The 22963-nt window shown below is 35.0% G+C and overlaps 4 protein-coding genes across 5 annotated transcripts; 3 read left to right on the top strand and 1 right to left on the bottom strand.

Moving 5' to 3' along the window:
- Window positions 1-257: 257 nt before the first annotated feature.
- On the bottom strand, window positions 258-5029 carry LOC132091926 (uncharacterized protein C2orf81 homolog). Of its 2 annotated transcripts, XR_009422161.1 has the most exons (5): window positions 4686-4814; window positions 1929-2181; window positions 969-1178; window positions 804-857; window positions 258-744 (listed from the first exon to the last, which is right to left on the bottom strand). XR_009422161.1 is itself a non-coding variant. In XM_059498008.1 (4 exons), the coding sequence occupies exons 2-3, from the start codon at window positions 2166-2168 to the stop codon at window positions 987-989; spliced, it is 432 nt and encodes a 143-aa protein (XP_059353991.1). In that variant the 5' UTR covers window positions 2169-2181; window positions 4686-5029; the 3' UTR covers window positions 258-857; window positions 969-986. The 2 variants fall into 2 exon arrangements, 1 of the variants encoding a protein (XP_059353991.1); XM_059498008.1 differs by having other exon boundaries at window positions 258-857; window positions 4686-5029.
- Window positions 4776-10117, top strand: LOC132091735 (uncharacterized). Its single transcript, XM_059497857.1, has 4 exons — window positions 4776-4883; window positions 6709-6880; window positions 8628-9402; window positions 10111-10117. The coding sequence occupies exons 1-4, from the start codon at window positions 4866-4868 to the stop codon at window positions 10115-10117; spliced, it is 972 nt and encodes a 323-aa protein (XP_059353840.1). The 5' UTR covers window positions 4776-4865.
- An 853-nt stretch (window positions 10118-10970) lies between these two features.
- On the top strand, window positions 10971-13475 carry LOC132091925 (uncharacterized). Its single transcript, XM_059498007.1, has 5 exons — window positions 10971-11417; window positions 11508-11612; window positions 11695-11846; window positions 11992-12133; window positions 12812-13475. Exons 1-5 carry the CDS (start codon window positions 11381-11383, stop codon window positions 13447-13449), a joined length of 1074 nt encoding a protein of 357 aa, XP_059353990.1. The 5' UTR covers window positions 10971-11380; the 3' UTR covers window positions 13450-13475.
- Window positions 13476-14360: 885 nt separating this feature from the next.
- Window positions 14361-17917, top strand: zgc:153383 (uncharacterized protein LOC751751 homolog). Its single transcript, XM_059498006.1, has 5 exons — window positions 14361-14508; window positions 15095-15277; window positions 15460-15526; window positions 17075-17172; window positions 17259-17917. The coding sequence occupies exons 1-5, from the start codon at window positions 14440-14442 to the stop codon at window positions 17484-17486; spliced, it is 645 nt and encodes a 214-aa protein (XP_059353989.1). The 5' UTR covers window positions 14361-14439; the 3' UTR covers window positions 17487-17917.
- The last annotated feature ends 5046 nt before the right edge of the window (window positions 17918-22963 follow it).

Genomic DNA, 22963 nt, shown 5'->3' with positions numbered 1-22963 from the left:
TTGAATTTTCCACTGCATTGCATTGTGTTTTAGGGTTAATGTCCTGGCAGAAAAATTACCAGTACATTTACTCTATTTATTTATAAGTTTATAAATATTTGGATAAAAGCTTCTGCTAAATGCATAAACTATTTATTTATTTTATTTTGTTTTGTCTGGTTTATGTTGTCCAGTTTTCCCCAGCTAGTAAATACTACACTATCTGGCTGCATAAAAATTATTGGACAAAGAAAGAATCACTATAACAGACAGACATCTAAGATGACTTAAGACAAACTCTTTATTACAACAACAGTCAGAGAAAAATGCAGACAAGGCATTGATTTACTCAATGCAAAAAAAGCGCAGTAAAAATGTCTTTACACTGTATGCAGCAGGAATCTAAAGCTGCTATTTTTTTTTCCAGTCATGGTTCACACTGTTCTGGTCTGTTACTACCTGTGCTCTAAGGACTACAACATTAATCTATGAGTTTTTGGAACTCATAGCATCACTGTTTCCTCACCTCGAGGCCTAAAAAGTCTGTGTTTCGAGGCTGAGAGATTCAAATAAAAATATTTGAATTATGACTACACTTGGCAAGAAATAGAGGCAATTACACCCCTAGAGAATCAGAGATTTGCTTCCTTGGAGTTCCTTATGTGTGGAGTTTTAATGAAGTCAGACTTTCTTGAGTTTTCGTGAATAATTCAGTATCATTACTCTACTGGGATTGAGCCGAAGTAGGTTGAAGTTGGTGTAGTTCTCTTGAGACATTACAATCAATTTGTGTGCAACAGGATTTTGGGTTAGACATATCAAACCTCTGTATGGTCCAGCAGTCCTTTCACTTCAGGATGTCGGAATGCCATATAAACCTAAAATATAACAAGTTAAGAAAGTCATTCTAAAGGATGGGTGTTTGAAAGTCAAATTCAGATCATTTCACTGCCCCGACGCCCTATCACCTATACTCAGTTTTTTCTTACCTGTGATAAAGCGTTGTGCTATTCCTGAGCAGCATGAAGCACAGGTACACATCCTTCAGCCCAAGAATCAATCGCACAGGGCTGTGGTTCTGGATCCTCTTGCCAAAAGAGTCCATGTTCTGGATCATCCCCTTCATCTCTCCTCAGGAGAAGACATTCTAGCGTCTCCACCAGGTTATTTTGTGCCCACCAAACCGAGAAGGGTATCAACTGGTTGAGGGCAGGAAGTGTATGTATGAGCTAAATGAATGCCTAATAAAACTTTTCCATTGTAGCCAACACTCTCAGAAAAAAATGTATGAAAGCTGTCACTGGGTTATGTTATGTTATGTTATGTTATGTTATGTTATGTTATGTTATGTTATGTTATGTTATGTTATGTTATGACAGCTTACTCTTATTTCTGAGAATGTAAATAAGCTATTCCTATAAAGACCTCAATCAGGGTAGGCTGCATATAACATTTTACAAGGATGAAAACAATGCTGTGAGAGATAGACTTAAGGTTTTATAATGGCATGCGTTGTATAAAGATCCTAGATGTCATGTAATTTTCTAAACTTTCCAAGCAGTTTAATGGAGTTTAAAGTCTTTTGGAAAGATGTTTCATTATCTTGATACACAACAGTAAAATCCATTGAACAATGTCCTATTTCTTTTCGGTCTTGTTTTCATTCCTGTCAAAATTTTAATATGGAGCTTAACATGACGTACTACAATAACTCAAACTGAAATGAAAATGACTAATATGTAGACTTGTTTAAATAATAATAATAATAATAAAACTGACAGAAACCTGCAACAAAAATGACTAAAACGTTAACTAAAATGAAAATTCTAAATAATTCAAAATATTGACAAACTCTAATAGTATCTTAATGATACTTAAATAACATCGTCTGGAATATGATTAAACATTGTACACTCTTAAACTTATAATTAGATAAATTTGCTGCTCACCTGTCTTTTTAGATACAGCTGATAGCATCTGTCCATCACTCCTTCCATCAGTTCTGCTATAATGTCTGCCACCACCTCCTCACCCTCCTCCTGGGAGATCATGCTGGTCCAGCTGGACTCGGTAAGGCGACCCGGGACAATGTCCACTGTCTCAATGGGCTGGACTGCTGGAGCAGCATTAACTGGGACAGAATCAGTGCGGCTTTTATCGGCCCGTGATTTGGCAGCTGAGCGACGCATGACTTTCACCTCTCTGGGAAAAAAACTTCTATTACAATAACTATGGGGCTAGAGGCAGAGGAACAGGACAACAACAACAACAACAAAAATGCAGTCTCTAAGCTCGCTTTAGGAACAGGATACATGTAACTGCCTAAGCTAACATCTTAATGTACTACAATAGAATATATAAATTAAAGATGAGTTATTATTAGTTATCACTTGCTGTCAAAATGGATAGCCTGTATCTCAGTAACTGTGTCAGTTTTGAGTCTTTTTAAAATTATATGTAATTGTAAATAATGCAGAGGCATTATGGAAGGCCAGGTTGCTTTGATAGCGGCCTTCAGCTCCTCTGTATTGTTTGTCAGATGTTACTTGTCTTCATCTTAACCAATACCCCATAGATTCTCTGGGAGGTTCAGGTCAGGTGAGTTGGCTGGCCAATCAAGCACAGTAATATAATGTTCATCAAACCACTTGGAAGTGGTTTTGGCACTGTGGGCAAGTGCTAAAGTCCTACTGGAAAAGGATATCAGCATCTATATTAAACTTGTCAGTAAATGGAAAGTGCTCCAAAATCTCCTGGTAGATGGCTGCATTGACTTTGGACTTGATAAAACACAATGGAGCAACACCAGCAGACGCCACAGCTCCCCAAATCATCACTGACTTGGACATCAAGCAGCTTGGATTCTGTGCCTCTTCAGTCTTCCTCCATACTCCGGACCTTGATTTACAAATGAAATGCTAAATTTACTTTCATCTGAAAAGAGGACTTTGGACCACTGAGCAACAGACCAGTTCTTTCCCTCCTTACCCCAGGTGAAATGCTTCTGAGGTTTTTTCTGGTTCAGGAGTGGCTTGGTTCTAGGAATGTGACAGCTTTAACCCTTTTCCTGAAGACGTCTGAGTTTGTCGACTCTTGATCTACTGACTCCGGCTTCAGTTCACTCCTTGTGAAGTTATCCCAAGTTCTTGAATTGGCTTTTCCTGACAATCTTCCCAAGGCTGTGTTCATCCCGGTTGCTTGTGCACCTTTTCCTTCCACACTTTTTTCCTTCCAGTCAACTTTCCATTAACATATTTTGATACAGCACTCTGTGAACAGTCAGCCCTTTCAGCAATGACCTTCTGTGGCTTACCCTCCTTGTGGAGGGTGTCAATGATCATCTTCTAGATAACTGTCAAGTCAGGAGTCTTCCCCATAATTGTGGATGCATGTTATAAACTAGTCAAAGAGGTACCCAGTATTTATACTCAAAATTAATCAAACTAATCAAGCTCAAAATAGAAAATTCTAATTTTTTTGAGATACTGAATGTTCAGTATTTTCCTAAGCTGTAAGTTGTAATCATCAGAATTACAACAAAAAACTCTTGAAATATTTCAGTTTGTGTGCAATGAATCTAGAACATAAGAAAGTTTGCTTTTTTTATGATATTCAACTTAACTTTTCCATGATATTCAAATTTTTTTAGATGCACCTGTATATTTCTGTATGATAGCGTGCCCTACACCGTTTACTATTTCATGAAACTACCATAGTTTATTAGTGCCATCTACAGGCCTATTTTGTGAAGTTTCAGCTGGCGAAATGGTGACATGAAAGGATTTTATTATATTACCATTTTTTATAATTATGCAGCATGAGAGTGTCTTATGCTCATCAAGCCTGCATTTATTTGATCAATAATAAATCATAAAAAATAATAATGTGAAATATTATTACAATTTAAAAGAATGTTTTTCTATTTTAATATTCTTTAAAAAATATAATTAATTTCTGCAATGCAAAGCTGAGTTTTCAGCATCATTGCTCCAGTCTTCAGTAGACGATCCTTCAGAATTCATTTTAATATGCTGATTAATTGTCAATGTTGAAAACAGTTGTGCTGCTTAAGAGTTTTATTATTATTATTTATTGGAGCCTGTCATACTTTCTTGATGTTCACTAATAAATAAAAAGTTAAACAGAACAGCATTTATTCAAAATATACATGTTTTCTAACAATATACATTTGTGCTATCCCTGTTTCTACAACTCCTTGCTGAATAAAAAATAAACATATTTTTGTTTTTAAAAATAATACAAAAAATACTGACCTCAAGCTTTTGAATGGTAGTATATATTGTCACAAAAGGTATGTTAAATAAATGCTGTTCTTTTTTTTGCTTTTTATTCTTCAAAGAATGGTGAAAAAAAGAATAATGTTTCCAACATTGATAATAAATCTGCATTGCATAAAATGTATTTTAAACGCAGGTTCGATGACCATAAAGGACTTCTTGCAAAAATAAAAATAAAATAAATTAATTAAATACACACACACACACACACACACACACACACACACTCCATATTTTACATTTGTGCCCCTGTCCCTGATTAACTGTCTGCACGTCTCTGTTTGAAATACACTAAAAAGAGTACACAATACAATTAAACACACTTCTTTTTCACAAACGAGTCAATCTGATGTTATACAGTTAATGACGGAAATAAAGAAAAACTTTTTTCGGTACATTAAAGAAGACACAAAACACTCACCTGTTGTTGACTTCGGAGTCTGGTTGCCGAGCAGCCAGGCGCTTCTGAGCACGAAGGCACCGGAAACGACGAAATACTGCAGCCATTTTGCAGCAATTTCAGGACAGTAGGACTGGGCCAGCAGTTTCCGTCCAGGCCAACAGCTCAGAGAGAAATAGTGCAGAATTATGGCGGAGACAACAACGGTAAGTTGGTGCTTTTATGATGTTTTATTCATTTTAACATTATCGGTGAACACCAGCACCAACACCAACACATCCGGGTTGCTGGAAAAAGTGGCCTGAAGAGTGCGGCTAACGTTAGGTGTTGTTTTCTACGCAAGCACTGCAAAATGACGAAAATTAATTCTTCATTATATGTAAGTAGTAACGCTGCAGACGCTTGGTTGCAAGTCCTGCAACTCACCTAACTCTATTATCTCAAGCGTATTGACTCCGGGTTGCCTTCTGAAGACGCAAACTCTCTCTCTCTCTCTCAATTCATTTTAATTCAATTCAGAATTGCTTTATTGGCATGACTGTAAAAAATACAATGTTGCCAGAGCTTGAAATATATGTGGAGAAACATAACAACAACCAAAAGCAGAGGCGTCGTGCCCATTCAAAGTGAGGGGGCACGTGCCCCCTCAGATTTCTGAGCCAAGTGGATTTTAAATGCAGCTTCCAAACGAAAAAAAAAAATTGCAGAATAATATTTTTTATATATTTGATACAATCACAGCGGTGAGAATAGATCGTTCAGTGCACAGCATCAGCTGCTAAATTCAAATCTGCGTTCGCTGGCTGGTGCTGAGCCAGAGACCGACGCGTTCGTACAACGCTTCATGATAACCAATCAGAAACTATTCTGTTGCGCTTATGGATGCAATGGCCAATCAGAGACGTCCAGAAGAGTCATCACTGAAACGCAGTGTTTTGTACACTTGCTCGCTGACTGAATTATTTAGCGAATTCTCTCATCAGAAACAACAAAAAGTGCAGATGTGCGTACGAATGTAAGTAAGATATTCGTTTCATAATGTAAAGTGCTTCAGTGATTTTAATGGGAGTTTTTGAGAGTGCCTGAACTCTGGCTAGACTGAATGAAAATGTTTTTTTATAATGTAAATGTTCTTTACTCTCTGTAAAATGAAAGTGTTAAAATAAGTATCTTACAATATTGTTATTAAAATTTACATTAAATGCAAATTCAGTCGTATTAAAAATATTTTATGGCATGATATGGCACTTAAGTAAAAAGTCAGGTTTTTATGTGTAGTTAATAGATTATACTACATTTCCATATATTGATCAAATAACAATCTATAAAGGTGCAAAACGCGTTTACCTACACATATTTGAGAAACGAGATATTTCCTGATATATTAAGCATGTTTGGAATTGTTTTGAATAAAAAGGAAAAAAAAATTATAAAAAATAAGCCTATATCAGTTATACAGTGCTTTCGTAGAATAACTTATACTCCCGACCCCCCCCCCCCCAAATGTGCCCCCTCAAAAATCATGAATGCATGACGCCCCTGACCAAAAGATTATCATAATAGAAGAAGAAAAAAAGAAAACCGCGTGCGTGTTTGTGTGAAGTTAAAGTTATCCAAGTAAACAAATGAATGAAACCGTAACGTCTTCTCCTTAGTCGTTGCACAGTTACGAGGTAAATATCAATCGCTAGCTGATATATTTAGAACAGATGAAGTTATTTTTAACGAAGCTTGAGTTTTTTTGTCATTTAATTATATTAATTAAATTAATAAGCGCGTTTATTCAAAACGTTTGAAAGACAAATAAAAGTAATACGATTCGAGTGATTTAAGTCTTCTGAAGAGACACTTTATGTAACAAACAATTTTATTTAGGTTATATTCTCCAGTGTGACACAATCGCTCCTTGGCTTCTGTTTACCATAATTGATGTGATCTATGTATGTGTAGTGTTTAAATCTGAATAAAAGCATAAATTCAATCTGTAAACGTCATCTTAAAGCATTTTTTTTTTCTTTTTCTTCTTTTCAGAGATATATTACCATTCAGAAAGGTCAAAAGTTTCCTCAGTTGGAGAAATGCACAAAATGCTGCCACAATTCTCACTGTCCCCTTTGTATGGCCAGTACATTTAAGCCCTGCAAAGTCAACAAAGTCAAGTTGCACTTGAAATGCCACCTTAACAAAGCAGTTGTCCATGGAGGTGTAAACATTTTCTTTTATATATATATATATATATATATATATATATATATATATATATATATATATATATATATATATATATATATATATATACACACACACACACACATTTTTATTATGTATATTAAAGGTCATTCTCAAAAAATTAGCATATTGTGATAAAGTTAATTATTTTCCATAATGTAATGATAAAAATTAAACTTTCATATATTTTAGATTCATTGCACACCAACTGAAATATTTCAGGTCTTTTATTGTTTTAATACTGATGATTTTGGCATACAGCTCATGAAAACCCAAAATTCCTATCTCAAAAAATTAGCATATCATGAAAAGGTTCTCTAAACAAGCTATTAACCTAATCATCTGAATCAACTAATTAACTCTAAACACCTGCAAAAGATTCCTGAGGCTTTTAAAAACTCCAGCCTGGTTCATTACTCAAAACCGCAATCATGGGTAAGACTGCTGACCAGAAGGCCATCATTGACACCCTCAAGCAAGAGGGTAAGACACAGAAAGAAATTTCTGAACGAACAGGCTGTTCCCAGAGTGCTGTATCAAGGCACCTCAGTGGGAAGTCTGTGGGAAGGAAAAAGCGTGGCAAAAAACGCTGCACAACGAGAAGAGGTGACCGGACCCTGAGGAAGATTGTGGAGAAGGACCGATTCCAGACCTTGGGGGACCTGCGGAAGCAGTGGACTGAGTCTGGAGTAGAAACATCCAGAGCCACCGTGCACAGGCGTGTGCAGGAAATGGGCTACAGGTGCCGCATTCCCCAAGTCAAGCCACTTTTGAACCAGAAACAGCGGCAGAAGCGCCTGACCTGGGCTACAGAGAAGCAGCACTGGACTTTTGGACAAATTTTGCATGTCATTCGGAAATCAAGGTGCCAGAGTCTGGAGGAAGATTGGGGAGAAGGAAATGCCAAAATGCCTAAAGTCCAGTGTCAAGTACCCACAGTCAGTGATGGTCTGGGGTGCCATGTCAGCTGCTGGTGTTGGTCCACTGTGTTTTATCAAGGGCAGGGTCAATGCAGCTAGCTATCAGGAGATTTTGGAGCACTTCATGCTTCCATCTGCTGAAAAGCTTTATGGAGATGAAGATTTCATTTTTCAGCACGACCTGGCACCTGCTCACAGTGCCAAAACCACTGGTAAATGGTTTACTGACCATGGTATTACTGTGCTCAATTGGCCTGCCAACTCTCCTGACCTGAACCCCATAGAGAATCTGTGGGATATTGTGAAGAGAAAGTTGAAAGACGCAAGACCCAAAACTCTGGATGAGCTTAAGGCCGCTATTGAAGCATCCTGGGCCTCCATAACACCTCAGCAGTGCCACAGGCTGATTGCCTCCATGCCACGCCGCATTGAAGCAGTCATTTCTGCAAAAGGATTCCCGGCCAAGTATTGAGTGCATAACTGAACATAATTATTTGAAGGTTGACTTTTTTTGTATTAAAAACACTTTTCTTTTATTGGTCGGATGAAATATGCTAATTTTTTGAGATAGGAATTTTGGGTTTCCATGAGCTGTATGCAAAAATCATCAGTATTAAAACAATAAAAGACCTGAAATATTTCAGTTGGTGTGCAATGAATCTAAAATATATGAAAGTTTAATTTTTATCATTACATTATGGAAAATAATGAACTTTATCACAATATGCTAATTTTTTGAGAAGGATCTGTATGTGTAGCATAAATATATTTGACTAATATACAGATTTGTTTTTTTTTTAGATTTCACTATTCACAGATGTGGACTGGGCTGTAGAGCATCACTCCATTACCACTGTATGTACTGTCCAACAACAATTCTTAGGAGAGGTGATTTTAAAAATCATTTACAAGTCTGTAAGCATAATCCAAACTCAGAATCAGCCACAAAAATGCTGTCAAGCAACAGTGCGTCAGTGACCGCTCCAACAGTTATGAACACACCATCAATCATCGATACAGCACAGACAGTTTCTTCAGTCACATACACACCGTCAACCTCCAGTGCAGATATGACTGCTCTGACAATCACACCCACCGCGACAGGAAAGTTTCGCGTGCGGCCTGTTATTAAAAAAAATTGTCCATCGTGCAATGTGCTCATCAATAAAAACAACCTAGTAAAACACATGGAGCGCAAACACGCAGATCAGTCTGAATTAGACATTGGTGAGACATTTCAGCTTACAAGCCAATGTATAGATGAGATAAATGGGATATTCGTAGTTCTCAAAGTCGTGAAAGGCCACGGCGTCCTGCTACACGTACAATGCCAGACGTTGGGCGAAAACAGCAGAGTCCTCTGCGAATCGAAAGCGTGCCAGATTAACATAGATGTCGCGCAGAGGAGCGGCATCACATCGTACCAGTGCATGCATATCAGTGCAGCGAGCTTTTGCAAGTCTTTGGTGGAACAAGTCTCACTGAAGGAAGACGTTTTAACAGAGATGGTCAGAGGAAAATGGTTCAGCAAGAAAAAGAATGCCTCGCTCTGCAGCAGCTTACCAATAGTAGCTGCGTACCAGCATCTACCAGGAGATTTTGGAGCACTTTATGCTTCCATTTGCCAACAGTGCCAAAACCACTTCCAAGTGGTTTGATGACCATGATATTACTGTGCTTGATTGGCCAGCCAACTCACCTGACCTGACCCTCCCAGAGAATCTATGAGGTTTTGGTTAAGAGGAAGACAAGTAACATCTGAAAAACAATACAGAGGAGCTGAAGGCCGCTATCAAAGCAACCTGGGCTTCAATAACGCCCCACAGGCTGATTGCCTCCATGGCAAGAACTTTTCCATAATATTCACATTTTTTGAGATGCACCTGTACGTATTAGGTATGTAGACATGCGCAGTACGTTTAAATTTAAGGCAAGCGCGAACAAACATAAACAACAATGGCAGAATATATGATATTGTTGTTGCTGCTGCTTAAGAGTTTGCAAATGCTTCTTCAGCAAAGTGTGGATTTACTTCACCAATATTACTATCAACAGTAGAGACACATCATATACATTGTATAGTCATCACTTCCCTACAGATACTGTTTACTTAACAAGGTGACAGCGCCAACTAATGGCCTGGCTTACGTAATACAGCGTTTTGGGCCGTTTTCACGGCTGTGAAAACATTGTCATGCATAATTGAAATCAGACTTACAACATACGCAAAGATGGAGTTTGAGACAGTCTGCAAATATAAATGATAACTGTTTGTGTGGAGCAGCATTTGATGTGAATGAAGCCGCTCTGAGATCCACATAACTTGCATGCAAATAAATGAAGACCAGATTAAAGGATTAGTTCCTGATAATGTACTAATGTCATCCAAGATGGTTATGTCTTTCTTTCTTCAATTGCAAAGAAATTAAGGTTTTTGAGGGAAACATTCCAGGATTTTTCTCCATATAATGGACTACAATGGGAACCAATGAGTTGAAGGTCCAAATTTGCAGTTTCAGCACAGCTTCAAAGGGCTTTACACAATCCCAGCCGAGGAATAAGGGTCTTATCTAGCGAAACGATTGGTCATGGTTTAAATTTTTTTATAATAATGTTCATACTTTTTAACCACAAATGCTCGTCTTGCACTAGCTCGACTTCACGCATAGTAGTCACGATTGAAAGGTCACTCATGACATAGGTAGAAGTACCGAACCAGTGTTTACAAAGTAAACAAGCAAAGAAAGTCAAACGTTCTTTACAAAAAAAAATAATAATAATTCATGCAGACTAAGAAGATGGTCTAATAATGCTTTTCATAGATTCTCGTCTGTGGAATGCACCACTCGAATTGATCAAATTTAATCAAGAAATCATGACTGACCTAAAATGTATTATTTATTAAAATTTTTATTGAATTTGCACTTGTGTACTTCAAATCTAAAAGAACTGTAATTGCAGATAATTTAGCTTGAAATAAAAGGCCTCAAACGTGTACCTAAAGAGAGTTCATAAGTGTAGTTCATTAGTACTAAATTCATTAGTGTTTCTTAACACTTTTAAGAATGCTTTTAAAGTAATAATCTCAAATTAATATTTTTAAAGAAAAATGTAAAAAAAAAAAATATATATATATATATTTTTTTTTTTTTGCCATGCATTAAAGTTTATCAAAGTTTATTGACATACAAGTTTAATTACATTATATTTTAGTTTACAATATAGCACTACTCTTTAACCATGTTTCAAAAAATTATGAATTTCTATGTAAACATGTATTTAAGTACTACTTAAATGGGCCTAGAAAGCACTCTTAGGTTAACTGGTTAATAAGTAATTGTATTTTGTATAAATTTAAACTAGAACACAACCAATATTTTCTCTAGGTCCATACATCAGTGAACAGAGCTGTTGAGTTTTTACAACTTACGACAGGATTAGAGTTTCCATCTCCAGAAACAATACTGCATGCATATTTGCAGTTTCAAGCCCTCACAGAACACGAATATAATTACTCGTGCCCCACCTGTGGCGATTATCCTCCGGTGGTGATCATGGGTGTACACAAACAGACTGCTTCTCCATTATCAGGTATAAAAATTGTAATGCTGTTCATTGGCTAGTCTATTTCTTTAATAATTTTTGACTTGTTGTAGTAAAATACTCAAGCAACTTTTTCAGGAAGTTACATTGAAAAACCTCCAGGGAATTTTAAAGGGGAGGTCAATCTGGAAGAGTTCTGGGAGTCACTGTCCAAAGAGATGATCAGTCGAGGATTTGTTGCAAGTACATGCATAAAGTGTCTGTTACACTATATTGTAAACTATTGGAAAGAATGCTGCATCTTATGTTTTTTCTGCTGTTTTAGATGGCAGACACAATCTTTTTGCAGTACCACCAAGTTATCATTTTTGGGCTCCTTGGATAGCCAAAAGCACACGGCATTCAGACACTGTGCTAAACACAGAGTTTGAGAAAGTTACACAGGAAAGACTCAGAGAAGAACTTTTCAAACAGAAGGTTTGCTTTATTAGTACAACACTTTTAATGTGTGTTAATGTGCAATATATATATATATATATATATATATATATATATATATATATATATATATATATATATTGCATTGATATTAACATTTATAAAATAACATTATTTTTGATAGGATGATGTTATTAGAAGTTTATGCCATGAATGTGCTGTGGACTCTACTGGATCTCGCAGCGATCTCCTTCTTAGATTGTCTGATGAAATGAAATCCACGCAAGCATATGACAAAATCTATGCAAAAATCTGGAGTGCCACTGGTGAGCTTGATTTTTACTCTACTGTTTTAACTCTATTCCTGTAAATGTGTAGTATTGTGGGATTAATGTCAATATGCAAATTACTGCTTACATACAAAAAAATTGTTTATCTTCCAAATCAAAGTATGTGGTGTGAACAACATGAACAGAAATGTTGTTGACCTTTTAATGACATGGCAAAGGTAGTTCAAAATATTATTTCCCCATAAAATATTTATGAATTAGTTATTCATCACTTTTGTAAAGACACCTTTTACCTTGTAAAGTATACACTTTAAAAAGTTTGGGGTCAGTAAGATTTTTAGGTTTTTGAGTCTATTATTCACACTAAGGCTACATCATAAATGCAATAAAAACACTAATATTGTGAAATATTATTACATTTGAAAATATGTATTTTTTTTTTTTTTTTTTATGAAAATTATTCCTGTGATGGCAAAGCTGGAATAGTTCTCAAGAAAAATTTACAATTTTATATTTTTGTAAAAACCATGATTTATTTTTTTTTTTTTTTTCAGGATTCTTTGATTAATAGAACAAAATCTTTTGTTACCTTATAAAAGTATTTGAAGAAAGATTTAGTTTTAAATACTAAAAGGTTTGTCCTTTTCTTCAATTTAACCTGTTAAATTGTTGTTGTTTTCTCTCTCTCTTTTGTGTTTTTCCATCTTTTATTAGGAGGCTGGGGAGTCATTATGTGCCCCTGTGGAATTGTTTACAGTCTAAAGTGCAGTTTTCAAGCTGAGAGCCATCGAGATTTTGCTGATTTGTTGTTATCGTGGCATCATATGCCTAATGTCATCATTTATGACTTTGCACAGGCTCTTTCTAAACACACCAATCTAAGGGCATCAGAAAAGCTACCCATCTCTCCGTTTGAAGGACGCCTGGCTGAACCCACTCAAGCTAGCATAGAACTGGCCAAGTGTGGACAGCTGAAAGTGTCCCTGCCCTGGCTAGATGAGAAAACGAGAGGGACAGATCCTCACGGACACCCGGTGACGGGTTCATCTGATCACTACGTACTTTGTTACCATTTTCATGAAGGCAGCACAGAAGATGAAGATGTTCTGAGGAAGCTCACCCTCGTGCCTCAGCTGGCCGACAAAGTCAATAGTGAGATTACAGAGCAACTCTTTGCTCAAATGAAGAAAAACGACTACTTTTTGGACATGTCTTTGCCATCAACACATCTGTTTCTAATGAGGAACATCATTCACCACTATAATGAAAACAAGGCCAACAAACTAAGCACCAGATCAGCCAAGAGTTTTGGATCCAACTTGCTGACTGAAGCTGTGTTGGTTAAATTTTAGATTTATATTATAATACGCAGCATCTGAAATGTGGGTAAAATTACATTATAAATAAATCAAATTGGGATTTGTTTGTTGTAATAGAAATCTAGAAGCACAGAGGACACAATCCTGACATGTTTGATGGTCCTGAGCTGCAGAGTTAAGTGTTTTTATTTGGAAGACCTTTATACAACCTGAGACGGGTTATATGGAGTATTTCAATTATTATCCTAATATTATGTTCAAACATTTGTTTATATATATATATATCTCCTAATAGCACATATGTGCAGTATAAATAAAAAAAATGTTATGTATGGACTATGTTATGACTGGGAATCCATCATTTATATTATATTTTTATAAAATGTTTGAATTCACTTGCATTCAAAGTATTGTGCTTCCTGGACACTGGATTATATCATATTTTTTTTAGCTTTTGTATGTAATGCAGCATTGCATTTTTGTCTGCAAATTTATTTTTATTTTATTTTATTTTTGGTCTACATCCCTGAATATATTCCTACAGGAGTGTTAACATAGTTAAAGTATGTTGTTTGGATATTTTAGGTTTAGTTTATTAAGGATTTGTTATTGAATGTTTATTATGTATTATATATAATTGAACTCGCATGACTACAAATACACTTTGTCTTATAATTACTGTTTGTAACATCATGAAAAAGAACGGACTTATGTATTATTATTTTACACTAACAAAAACAAATCCTTTTTTTTTTTTTAAAGTAGATTGTTTTGTTTAGTATTATCATTTATCATGCGTTTTTAGTATTATCATTTATCATGCGTTTTATGTGCACAAAAGTATTTCTTTATAGAAACATATATAGATGTAAGATAAAATGAGCCATGCTCCAGAACGGTAGGTGGCGCGGTTGCAGTAATCTGTCGTTGGCTCCGCCCCGAGGCCGTTGCATCAGTGGCTCCGCCCCGTTCAGGTTGATGCTGTAAGAGCTGGAAAGCGGAGTTACTTTGTGCACAAAAGCGATGGCAGAAATATCGCTTTATCTATCCAGCGTCAGTATAACTGTGGCACATGATATGGACCCTGGCAAGGTAAATTTGATATTTGACCAATTTAAATCAGGCGTAATGTTACGTGCCTGAATATTTCCATTTATTTTAAAATCCAATAAAATATTAAAGTCTGTTCCGTTTTATTGTACTGTTATCAATTTGTATTTTAGCATTCACAATCACATCGTGCCAGGAATTAAATAAAAAATGTCTTTGACATCATAACGCTATACAAATATTAAACACCTTATTTTAACATACTAAATATTTGCTGCATAGTAACATAGTAACTTACAGTTCTGTTCCACCTAAACTTACTATATTACTACCGAAGAAAAAAATATAACATGTTATTAGGCATGAACTAATAAAGAATAAAAAATTTAAGAAAATTTTGAAGCAATGCAGATTTTTTTATTTTTATTATTTTATTAATCACACCCATATTCATTTATTATGGTTACAGAACAGACGCAACAACTTTAATGTGGTGTTTTGGAAAATACTCGTTATTTATTTTTGTAAAGGCACTAGGCCAGTTTTCTTTCCTCATGCCAGTTAAAAGGCCATCATTTTGTGCATGATCAGCTTATTTCTATTATATCTGGTGTGTGCCTGTGGACAGAGCTCTGGAAAAGAGAAGGACTATGAGTGTGTGGAGCTTGGTGATCTGGACAGAAAAGAGAAGACCCCACGCCGCATTATTCATTTCTCCAGCGGAGAGACCATGGAAGAATACAGCACAGATGAGGAGGAGGAAGACACAACACAGAACACAAAGAAAGACCTTCTGTCCTCCATAGACACTGTATGTGTGTTTGAACTAATTCTACAAAGATCCTTAAAGGGAAAGTTCACCCTGTCTGTCATCATTTATTCTCCCTCATATCATTCCAAACCTGTAGCCTACTGTAGATTTTTTTTCTATACAATGAAAAAATCAGAACGAGACTTGAATATAACTTCATTTTTATTTTGTTTCTATTTAAGTCCAAGCTGACCTGGGGCCCGTATGTCTGGTTTCAGATGTGGAGAGCAGCTACATCCACTATATCTGGTAAGTCTGTGACAAAACTGATGTGACTAACAGTTTCCAGATTAAAAATGTAATTGCAGAAGTATTTTGTTCGCACGTTAAAGCAAATATCTGTCATGTTTGCCTTCTTTGCTGATATATTTTGCTACAGATTTGAACACGGTAACACTTTAGAATAAGGGTCCATTAGTTAATTTATTAATTAACATGAACAAACAATGAACAATACATTTATTACTGTATTTATTAAAAAAACAGTTATTCATTGTTAGTTCATGTTAATTCACAGTGCATTAACTAATGTTAAGAAGCACAAATTTAGATTGAATGGAACCTTTTTCTAAAGTGTTACCCAGATTTGTTACACAAAAAGTCATAAACTAAACAAATACACGTACATGACTACACGCTGTTACAATTTATTTTATTTTATTTTTATTTATTTTTTATTGAGAACTACGTATATTGTAGGGGGGAAAAGTGCATACAACCAAACATTTTTTTGACTTTATCAATATATATAATTCTAATTAAATAAAAAATACTACCTATTTACAATTACATACTATAAGTCGCACTTCTTTTCATAGTTTGGCTGGTCCTGCGATTTATAGTCAGGTGCGACTTATTTATCAAAATTAATTTGACATGAACCAAGAGAAAACATTACCGTCTACAGCCACGAGAGGGCGCTCTATGCTGCTCAGTGCTCCTGTAGTCTACACTGAACACATATAGCGCCCTCTCGCGGCTGTAGACGGTAATGTTTTCTCTTGGTTCTTGGTTCTAAATAAATGCGACTTATAGTCCAGTGCGACTTACATATGTTTTTTTTTTTCTCGCCATGACGTATTTTTGGACTATTTTTGGAATGCGACTTATACTTATAGTCCGAAAAATACGGTAGATTTATATAATAAATAAAAAAAAATGTTTTATCACCCGTCCAAAATATTTTATCCACACCCTAACAACACATAAGCTTCTGCAAAATTAAAAACAACATTAGCTTTTCATTTTGGAGAAAACTGTTAAAAATCATATCCACATCCTGTTTACAGGCATAATGACAGAAATGTGCTTAATCCTGCCTGGGGATTAAAAATGTTTTTTCATATTTATGTTTGTGCCTGTGCACTTAGCAATGAAATCCTCCGCAGGCAGTTGTGGATGATTTTAAATGATTATGGCATGGTGGTTTTGATGTTTTATTCAAAAATGCAAAACAGCAGAAACATTTTCGAGCTTTAAATATATATGTGATATATATATAAATAAAAATAGATATAGCTATCTTTATGTACCATTTAGTTCATGTTTAGCAAAGCACCACATCATAAGATTTTCTTCAATTATTTGAAATCCTGCAACTCCACAGAGATTCACTAAGCTTTTTTAATATGGAGCGCCTTGGAAAGCCAGAAAATGGAGAACATTACAGTGAATGGATGAACACGTACACAAACATCCATCAAGAATTAAAGCAGAAATGTGCTTTATTATGCCACATCGAAATATTCACAATCAAATTCTCATAACATGTCAAATTCTGCCTGTCCCATCTTTCAGCTTGTGATTTAATCGGTGAGCGAATGGCATCACTTTTTGGCATCACCTCAGCTAAATATCAGTATGCCATCGATGAATACAGCCGGTCAAAGAGGGAGGTATGGTGGTCCTTTATATGAATATTATTTCAGTATCTAATTGTCATATTATAATGTTTTTGTTGCTGTTGTTGTTTTTTTCACAGAAGGAGGAGAGAGATGAAGATATGCGGCTCTCTGAAGAGGCAGAGCACCTGTTTGAAGACCAGCAAATTGATGAGGAAGAGGATGATGATGAAGATGAGGATGAGGATCCGAAGACCAAGCAGCCTGACAACAACAGTACTCAAGTACAGATGACTAATGAGCTGGACCTTCACCCTTCTATTGTCCCCAACACCGTTCACATCCCGGCTCTTGTTACTAGCACTTAACTGCAAATATATTTTGTCATATATTTGTGGTTTAACCACTAGCCACTGTTATTTAAAGCACTTAATATTCTGATTCCAAATATTAACTTGTGTCTTTGACTGTCTTAATGCACTGATCATGGGCCAGTGAATCTATATTTACTGATCATGGTGCTACTGAGGAGGTGAGACCAAAAATAATTGTTTTGTCTTAAAATGGAACTACAGTAACATGATTACACTGAACATTTCCACAGTATGTGTATTTTTTATTGACTCTGTACAGTATGTATGTATGAATTATTAGTGTTGTGAAACATCTGATGGACTTCCATCGATGCAGGGACACATACCTCACGCTGAATTTTCAGTTTTTATTTAATATACTGGTAACGCTTGATATTTGTCTTGTCGTTGTTTGTACTGAATCATTAAATGGTTTTTAAAAAGAAGTGTAATTTTTTTTTTTTTACTATTCGGTTTAACATTAATAAAATACTACAGTTTTATGTATGGTCAGCCATAAAATGAATTGTGTCCATGCCTTTTCATCACTAATGATTCACTGCATTCATTTTAATACATACAAAAATTAAATGAAAAGTTGCGTTTCCCTCCCAACTTATTGAAATAAAATAATACATTTTAAAAGAGATTTTAAAATATTTCAGTTAACGTTTATTTCAAGTAACAAAAATGTATTTTTTAAGTTCTTTTACATGTATACTTTTGTGTTATTTTACACTGGTACTTTTTTACAGAAAACTAGTTAAGCTGCTGAGAGAATAACTTTGACAGCGTTCTCTCTTCTGATCGCCAGAATCCATCTGACTCTATTTTGCCTCTTTTGGACTGTCATGGAAATGCAACACTGATTTTTTCTTTTGCTGCGGAAGCAAAATAAAACATTATTTGCAATGGTCTTCCTTTCATAGCAGTTTATCCTACTTCTGAACTGTTCTGTGATTTTTATAAAGTAAATGTATAAATGAAATTGCTGGGAAAGTGCTTGAATTTCACTCTTGGAAGCCTGTCGGTTGAATGGGTTTGTATGTGTTGTGTGGGTAGAACTGTGCTCTCTCACTGATATGCTTTGTCTTGGCCAACAAAGGTCTCAATGTCTGTATGGTACTGAAGGCCATTTGAGCATGTCCTCAGCGTAACCCAGCTCATCTGAGAAAGGCTGTTTTCATCCACACAGGGACATTCATTATGACGTGATCCAAATTAGCATTACTTCAACTACATTAGGTTCAATTACAATATACAGCTCAAAACATATTTTCACTTTGCAAGCGCATGAGTCATGTAATATGGCAATAAAATGGCTGATAATGGAGGGAAGATTATGTATATAAATAAATGTAGATGTATAAATGTTTGAAATAATATATGTGTGCGTACTGTGTATGTACTTATATATATATGAAGAGTTCAGATGCAAAAGCCTCTACGTGCCATCTGAAATTTTCTTCTAAAATTAGGATTTTTATCAAGCTCCTATGCTTAGGTTGAGTCATTTTACTTTAATTGCAATGTGCAGGTCCTTTTCCAGGCTATTAAAGTAAAATAACTGAACATAAATATAGGAGCCTGATAAAAATCCTAATTTTAGATAAATATTTCAGATGGCACTTAGAGGATTTTGAATCTGAACTCTTCACATATATATATATATATATATATATATATATATATATATATAATAGTTTTCTACTAACAACCTAAAAATAAGTATTTTTTCTTACCTAAAATTTGAAAAGCACCCCAAAGACTCCATATTTCCAACTTTATTCAAATGTTGCAGTTTGTTCTTTCAATAAAAGAAAAAAAAAAACGTGTTAAAGGGTTAGTTCACCCGAGAATGAAAATTTGTCCATCTGGATATTTATCTTACAAAAATGCATGGATTCGTTACAGGGGGGCTTTATTCACCCCCTGAAGCCGTGTGAGGGATGATTTATTACAGATCTGCACGCTTTATTTCATGTCTTCTGACGTGACGTCTTCCCACTTACCCCATTGAAAGGCTTGGAAGAACAAGGACAATTTTTTAAAATAACTCTGATTGGATCCTGCACCAAGGATGCTTCAAGGGTGAGTAGAAGATGGACAAATTTTCATCCGCGGGTGAACTAACCCTTCAACTATGAGTTCTACGATTTCCTCCGGTGGTGCAGTTTGTTGATTCAAAACAAATAAAATGAACTGTTTTAATTATAAGTTCTACTGACAACCTAAAAATATTATTTTTTGAATTAAGTGTAAAACCTACAGACATTTCAAAATCACAATTGCTGGTTTTAAGTGTACAACATACAAAACTTTAACTCTAAAATTAAACATTAAAGTGCATTTTCCCAATATCTCACCTTATTTGGTATAAACGTTTATATCTTACATGTAAGGTGTGGATTTCCCTCATGTTGTTTCTGTACCCTTGTCAAAAAATCCGATTGGAATTTCACTTTGTCCTATTGGATCTTACTGGATTCTTAGAATCCTATCGGACATTCTGATAGATTTTAATGGAATTTCACTTTGTCCTATTGGATCTTACTGGATTCTTAGAATCCTATTGGACACTCTGATTGATTTTAATGGATTTTCACTTTGTCCTATTGGATTTTATTTTATTTTTAGAATCCTATTGGACATTCTGATAGATTTTAATGGAATTTCACTTTGTCCTATTGGATCTTACTGGATTCTTAGAATCTTATTGGACACTCTGATTGATTTTAATGGATTTTCACTTTGTCCTATTGGATTTTATTTTATTTCTAGAATCCTATTGGACATTCTGATTGATTTTAATGGAATTTAACTGTGTCCTGTAGGATTTTATTTGATGCTTAGAATCCTATTGGACATTGTGTTTTATTTAATGGGATTTAAATTTTTCATGTAGGATCTTTTATTGATTTGTATCATATTGGACATTGTGATTTTTAAATGGAAATTCACTTTGTCTTGTAGGATCTTATTTGATTATGTTAATTACTTTTAAGAGTAACTTTAAATTTTTAAAACAACACTGTGTGTGTGTGTGTGTGTGTGTGTGTGTGTGTGTGTGTGTGTGTGTGTGTGTGTGTGTGTGTGTACTTGTAACCAATAAAAATGCAGCCTGAATATACACAAATATAAAAACTGAAATTCATTATACAGTAAGGCAAAAATAATAAATATGTCATTTCATAATATCCGAATAATTTCAAATGTCTTACATGTGACTAAAAATTCATAGAAACACAAACATCTATAATGGTATTGTCGTGACGCTTCCCCTTTAAGAAATTCAAATGTAGTGCGCGTGCAACTGTAGCGCGCATACTTTAAACAGCAACGGTCAAAGAGGAGAGGACACTGAGAAATCGATTATTAACGTTGTTAAACTTGTTAAAAGTTTATTTAAAGACGCTAAAAGAGAAGAAATAACTATACTTATTTGGGCTGCATCCTAAACAAACATTTTTGAGTTAATTAACTATATCTGTTGGTGAGTTGTTGATCTCGTTTTCTGATTAGTACAGGAGTCTGCCATTACATAGCAAAAGCTAAATTGTTTAACAACTGATATTAATGAAATATTATTGTATGCAGTTTATAATAACATTTAATTGTATAAAACACTGGAGCAGTGAGTACAAAATGCCTGTTCTGCCACTTTGAGCTGTTTTGAATTGTGCTTTACTGTTTTGTTTAACGCATTATTTGTATTTATGGAGTTATATGTTCTTATGGGCTGTTGTCCAGGACAGGTTTTATGTTCCAGTTAAAAAGTTTGACACATGGGACAGCAATTCTCCTGTGATGTGTGTGTGTGTGTGTGTGTGTGTGTGTGTGTCTAAGTTACATGGAGAAGACATGAATGACAAGAGAATAAGATGACGGGCCTTTGTCAGCGAGGACCTGTTACGTTGCCTGCCTGGTAAACAATTGACCATATGCACGGAGATCTTTATAACTTCCGCATAAACATAAGCCAGCTCGTAAACTTCCGTTAAAGCTGATTGTGGTGGTTTACATAGGTACAGAAACCTCTCCTGCCTAGTTCTTGTCAGAATTTTTTTTTTAAAAGTGCTAGAATCACAAAGTCTCATGACATTTAATAAGAACAAAAATATGTCCCAACACCAACAGTACAAGGGAGAATTATTTAAATACTTAACTAGTTAACTACAAATTAAATTTAAATATTAATGGTTTAACAATTAAATAATGCATTACACATTTTTTTATATTTTTATATTTAATTTAGTAACTACATTTTTAAAGTTTTATCTTTAACTGTAAAAGCTGCTAAATATATTGTCAACACAGACTTGTTACTGTTGTAGTTTTGCTACTGTGAATTTATTCTGAATCACTTAATGGACCGCTCTATTTTGACATTGGCTTGTCCGTTATTACTGTCAATCGTAGCAATGAGTCCAGAACAATTTATGAGATTTACCTGCTTAATATTTAACACCCGCGTTTGTCATTCCTGAAATGGTAAATGTGGACGTTTGGTTTGGTTAAAGCACAGTACAATTGACCGGAAATGACTGAGCTGGCTTATCTAAAACCATGAAGTAATTGTGCATATGTTCAATTGATAGAGCATTAGTGATTGCTCTGGAATATATTTGTCACAATATTTTATATATTAGCTTTTTCTCTCTTTTTACATTACATTTACATTAATTGAGTTACGATATCAAATTCTACATATTGTTTGATGTTTTATTGTTCTTTGTTGTGATTGTATTTGCTATTATTATTGTTACAGTAAAGTGTTATTTTTATATTCAACTTTTGGTTTCCTGTGTACACTTTATATGGTTTTCCTCATTCCTTTCGAGTCTAGAACTGGTCCAGTGGATATTTACATTGGAGGACACAAGTGCTAAATTGTGTGTGTGTGTGCGTGTGTATGATCAATCCATTATCAGTGCCTTAGAAATTTTTGCACTAATGCTGTATTGCTGCACAAATCACCTCTCATGTTGTTTACAATGTTACTAAAGGTTGTGCAACATACAATGAACAATGTCTACATCAGGGTGAGTTTAAGCAAACTGCAAGTACTATTTGTTCATAAAACAAATACAATGGAGAAGTGTACCTTTAGAATAATAATAATAAAAAAAAAAATAGAAATCCCATATAAACAGTCACCCAACTGGATCCCATTAAAATCCTATAGGACTGATCCTACAAGATATTTATGTCTTGTCCTACAAGACTATTCCTATCAGAATCCTATAGGAATGGTTCCAAAATATGATAGAAATTCCAATTAGAATCCTGTACAGTTTTCTTATTGGAATCCTTTAGGATTTTTTGACAAGGGTAATTACCAGACACAGGGAGTGGACAAAATCTGCACTTTTCAACAAACTGAGAAAAAAAAAACATCATACATCTTTTGGGGAAATACCAGCAATAATAATCTGACTCCAAGACTAATGGCATGTTTTAGGGGGAGTTTGGGGTTTGTTTCTGTGTGGTTT

The sequence above is a fragment of the Carassius carassius genome, chromosome 18 (genome assembly GCF_963082965.1).
Source record: "Carassius carassius chromosome 18, fCarCar2.1, whole genome shotgun sequence".
In the NCBI taxonomy this organism is placed as follows: Eukaryota; Metazoa; Chordata; class Actinopteri; order Cypriniformes; family Cyprinidae; genus Carassius; species Carassius carassius.
Note: the sequence above shows the minus strand (reverse complement) of the source record. Positions and strands in the feature narration are given on the sequence as shown.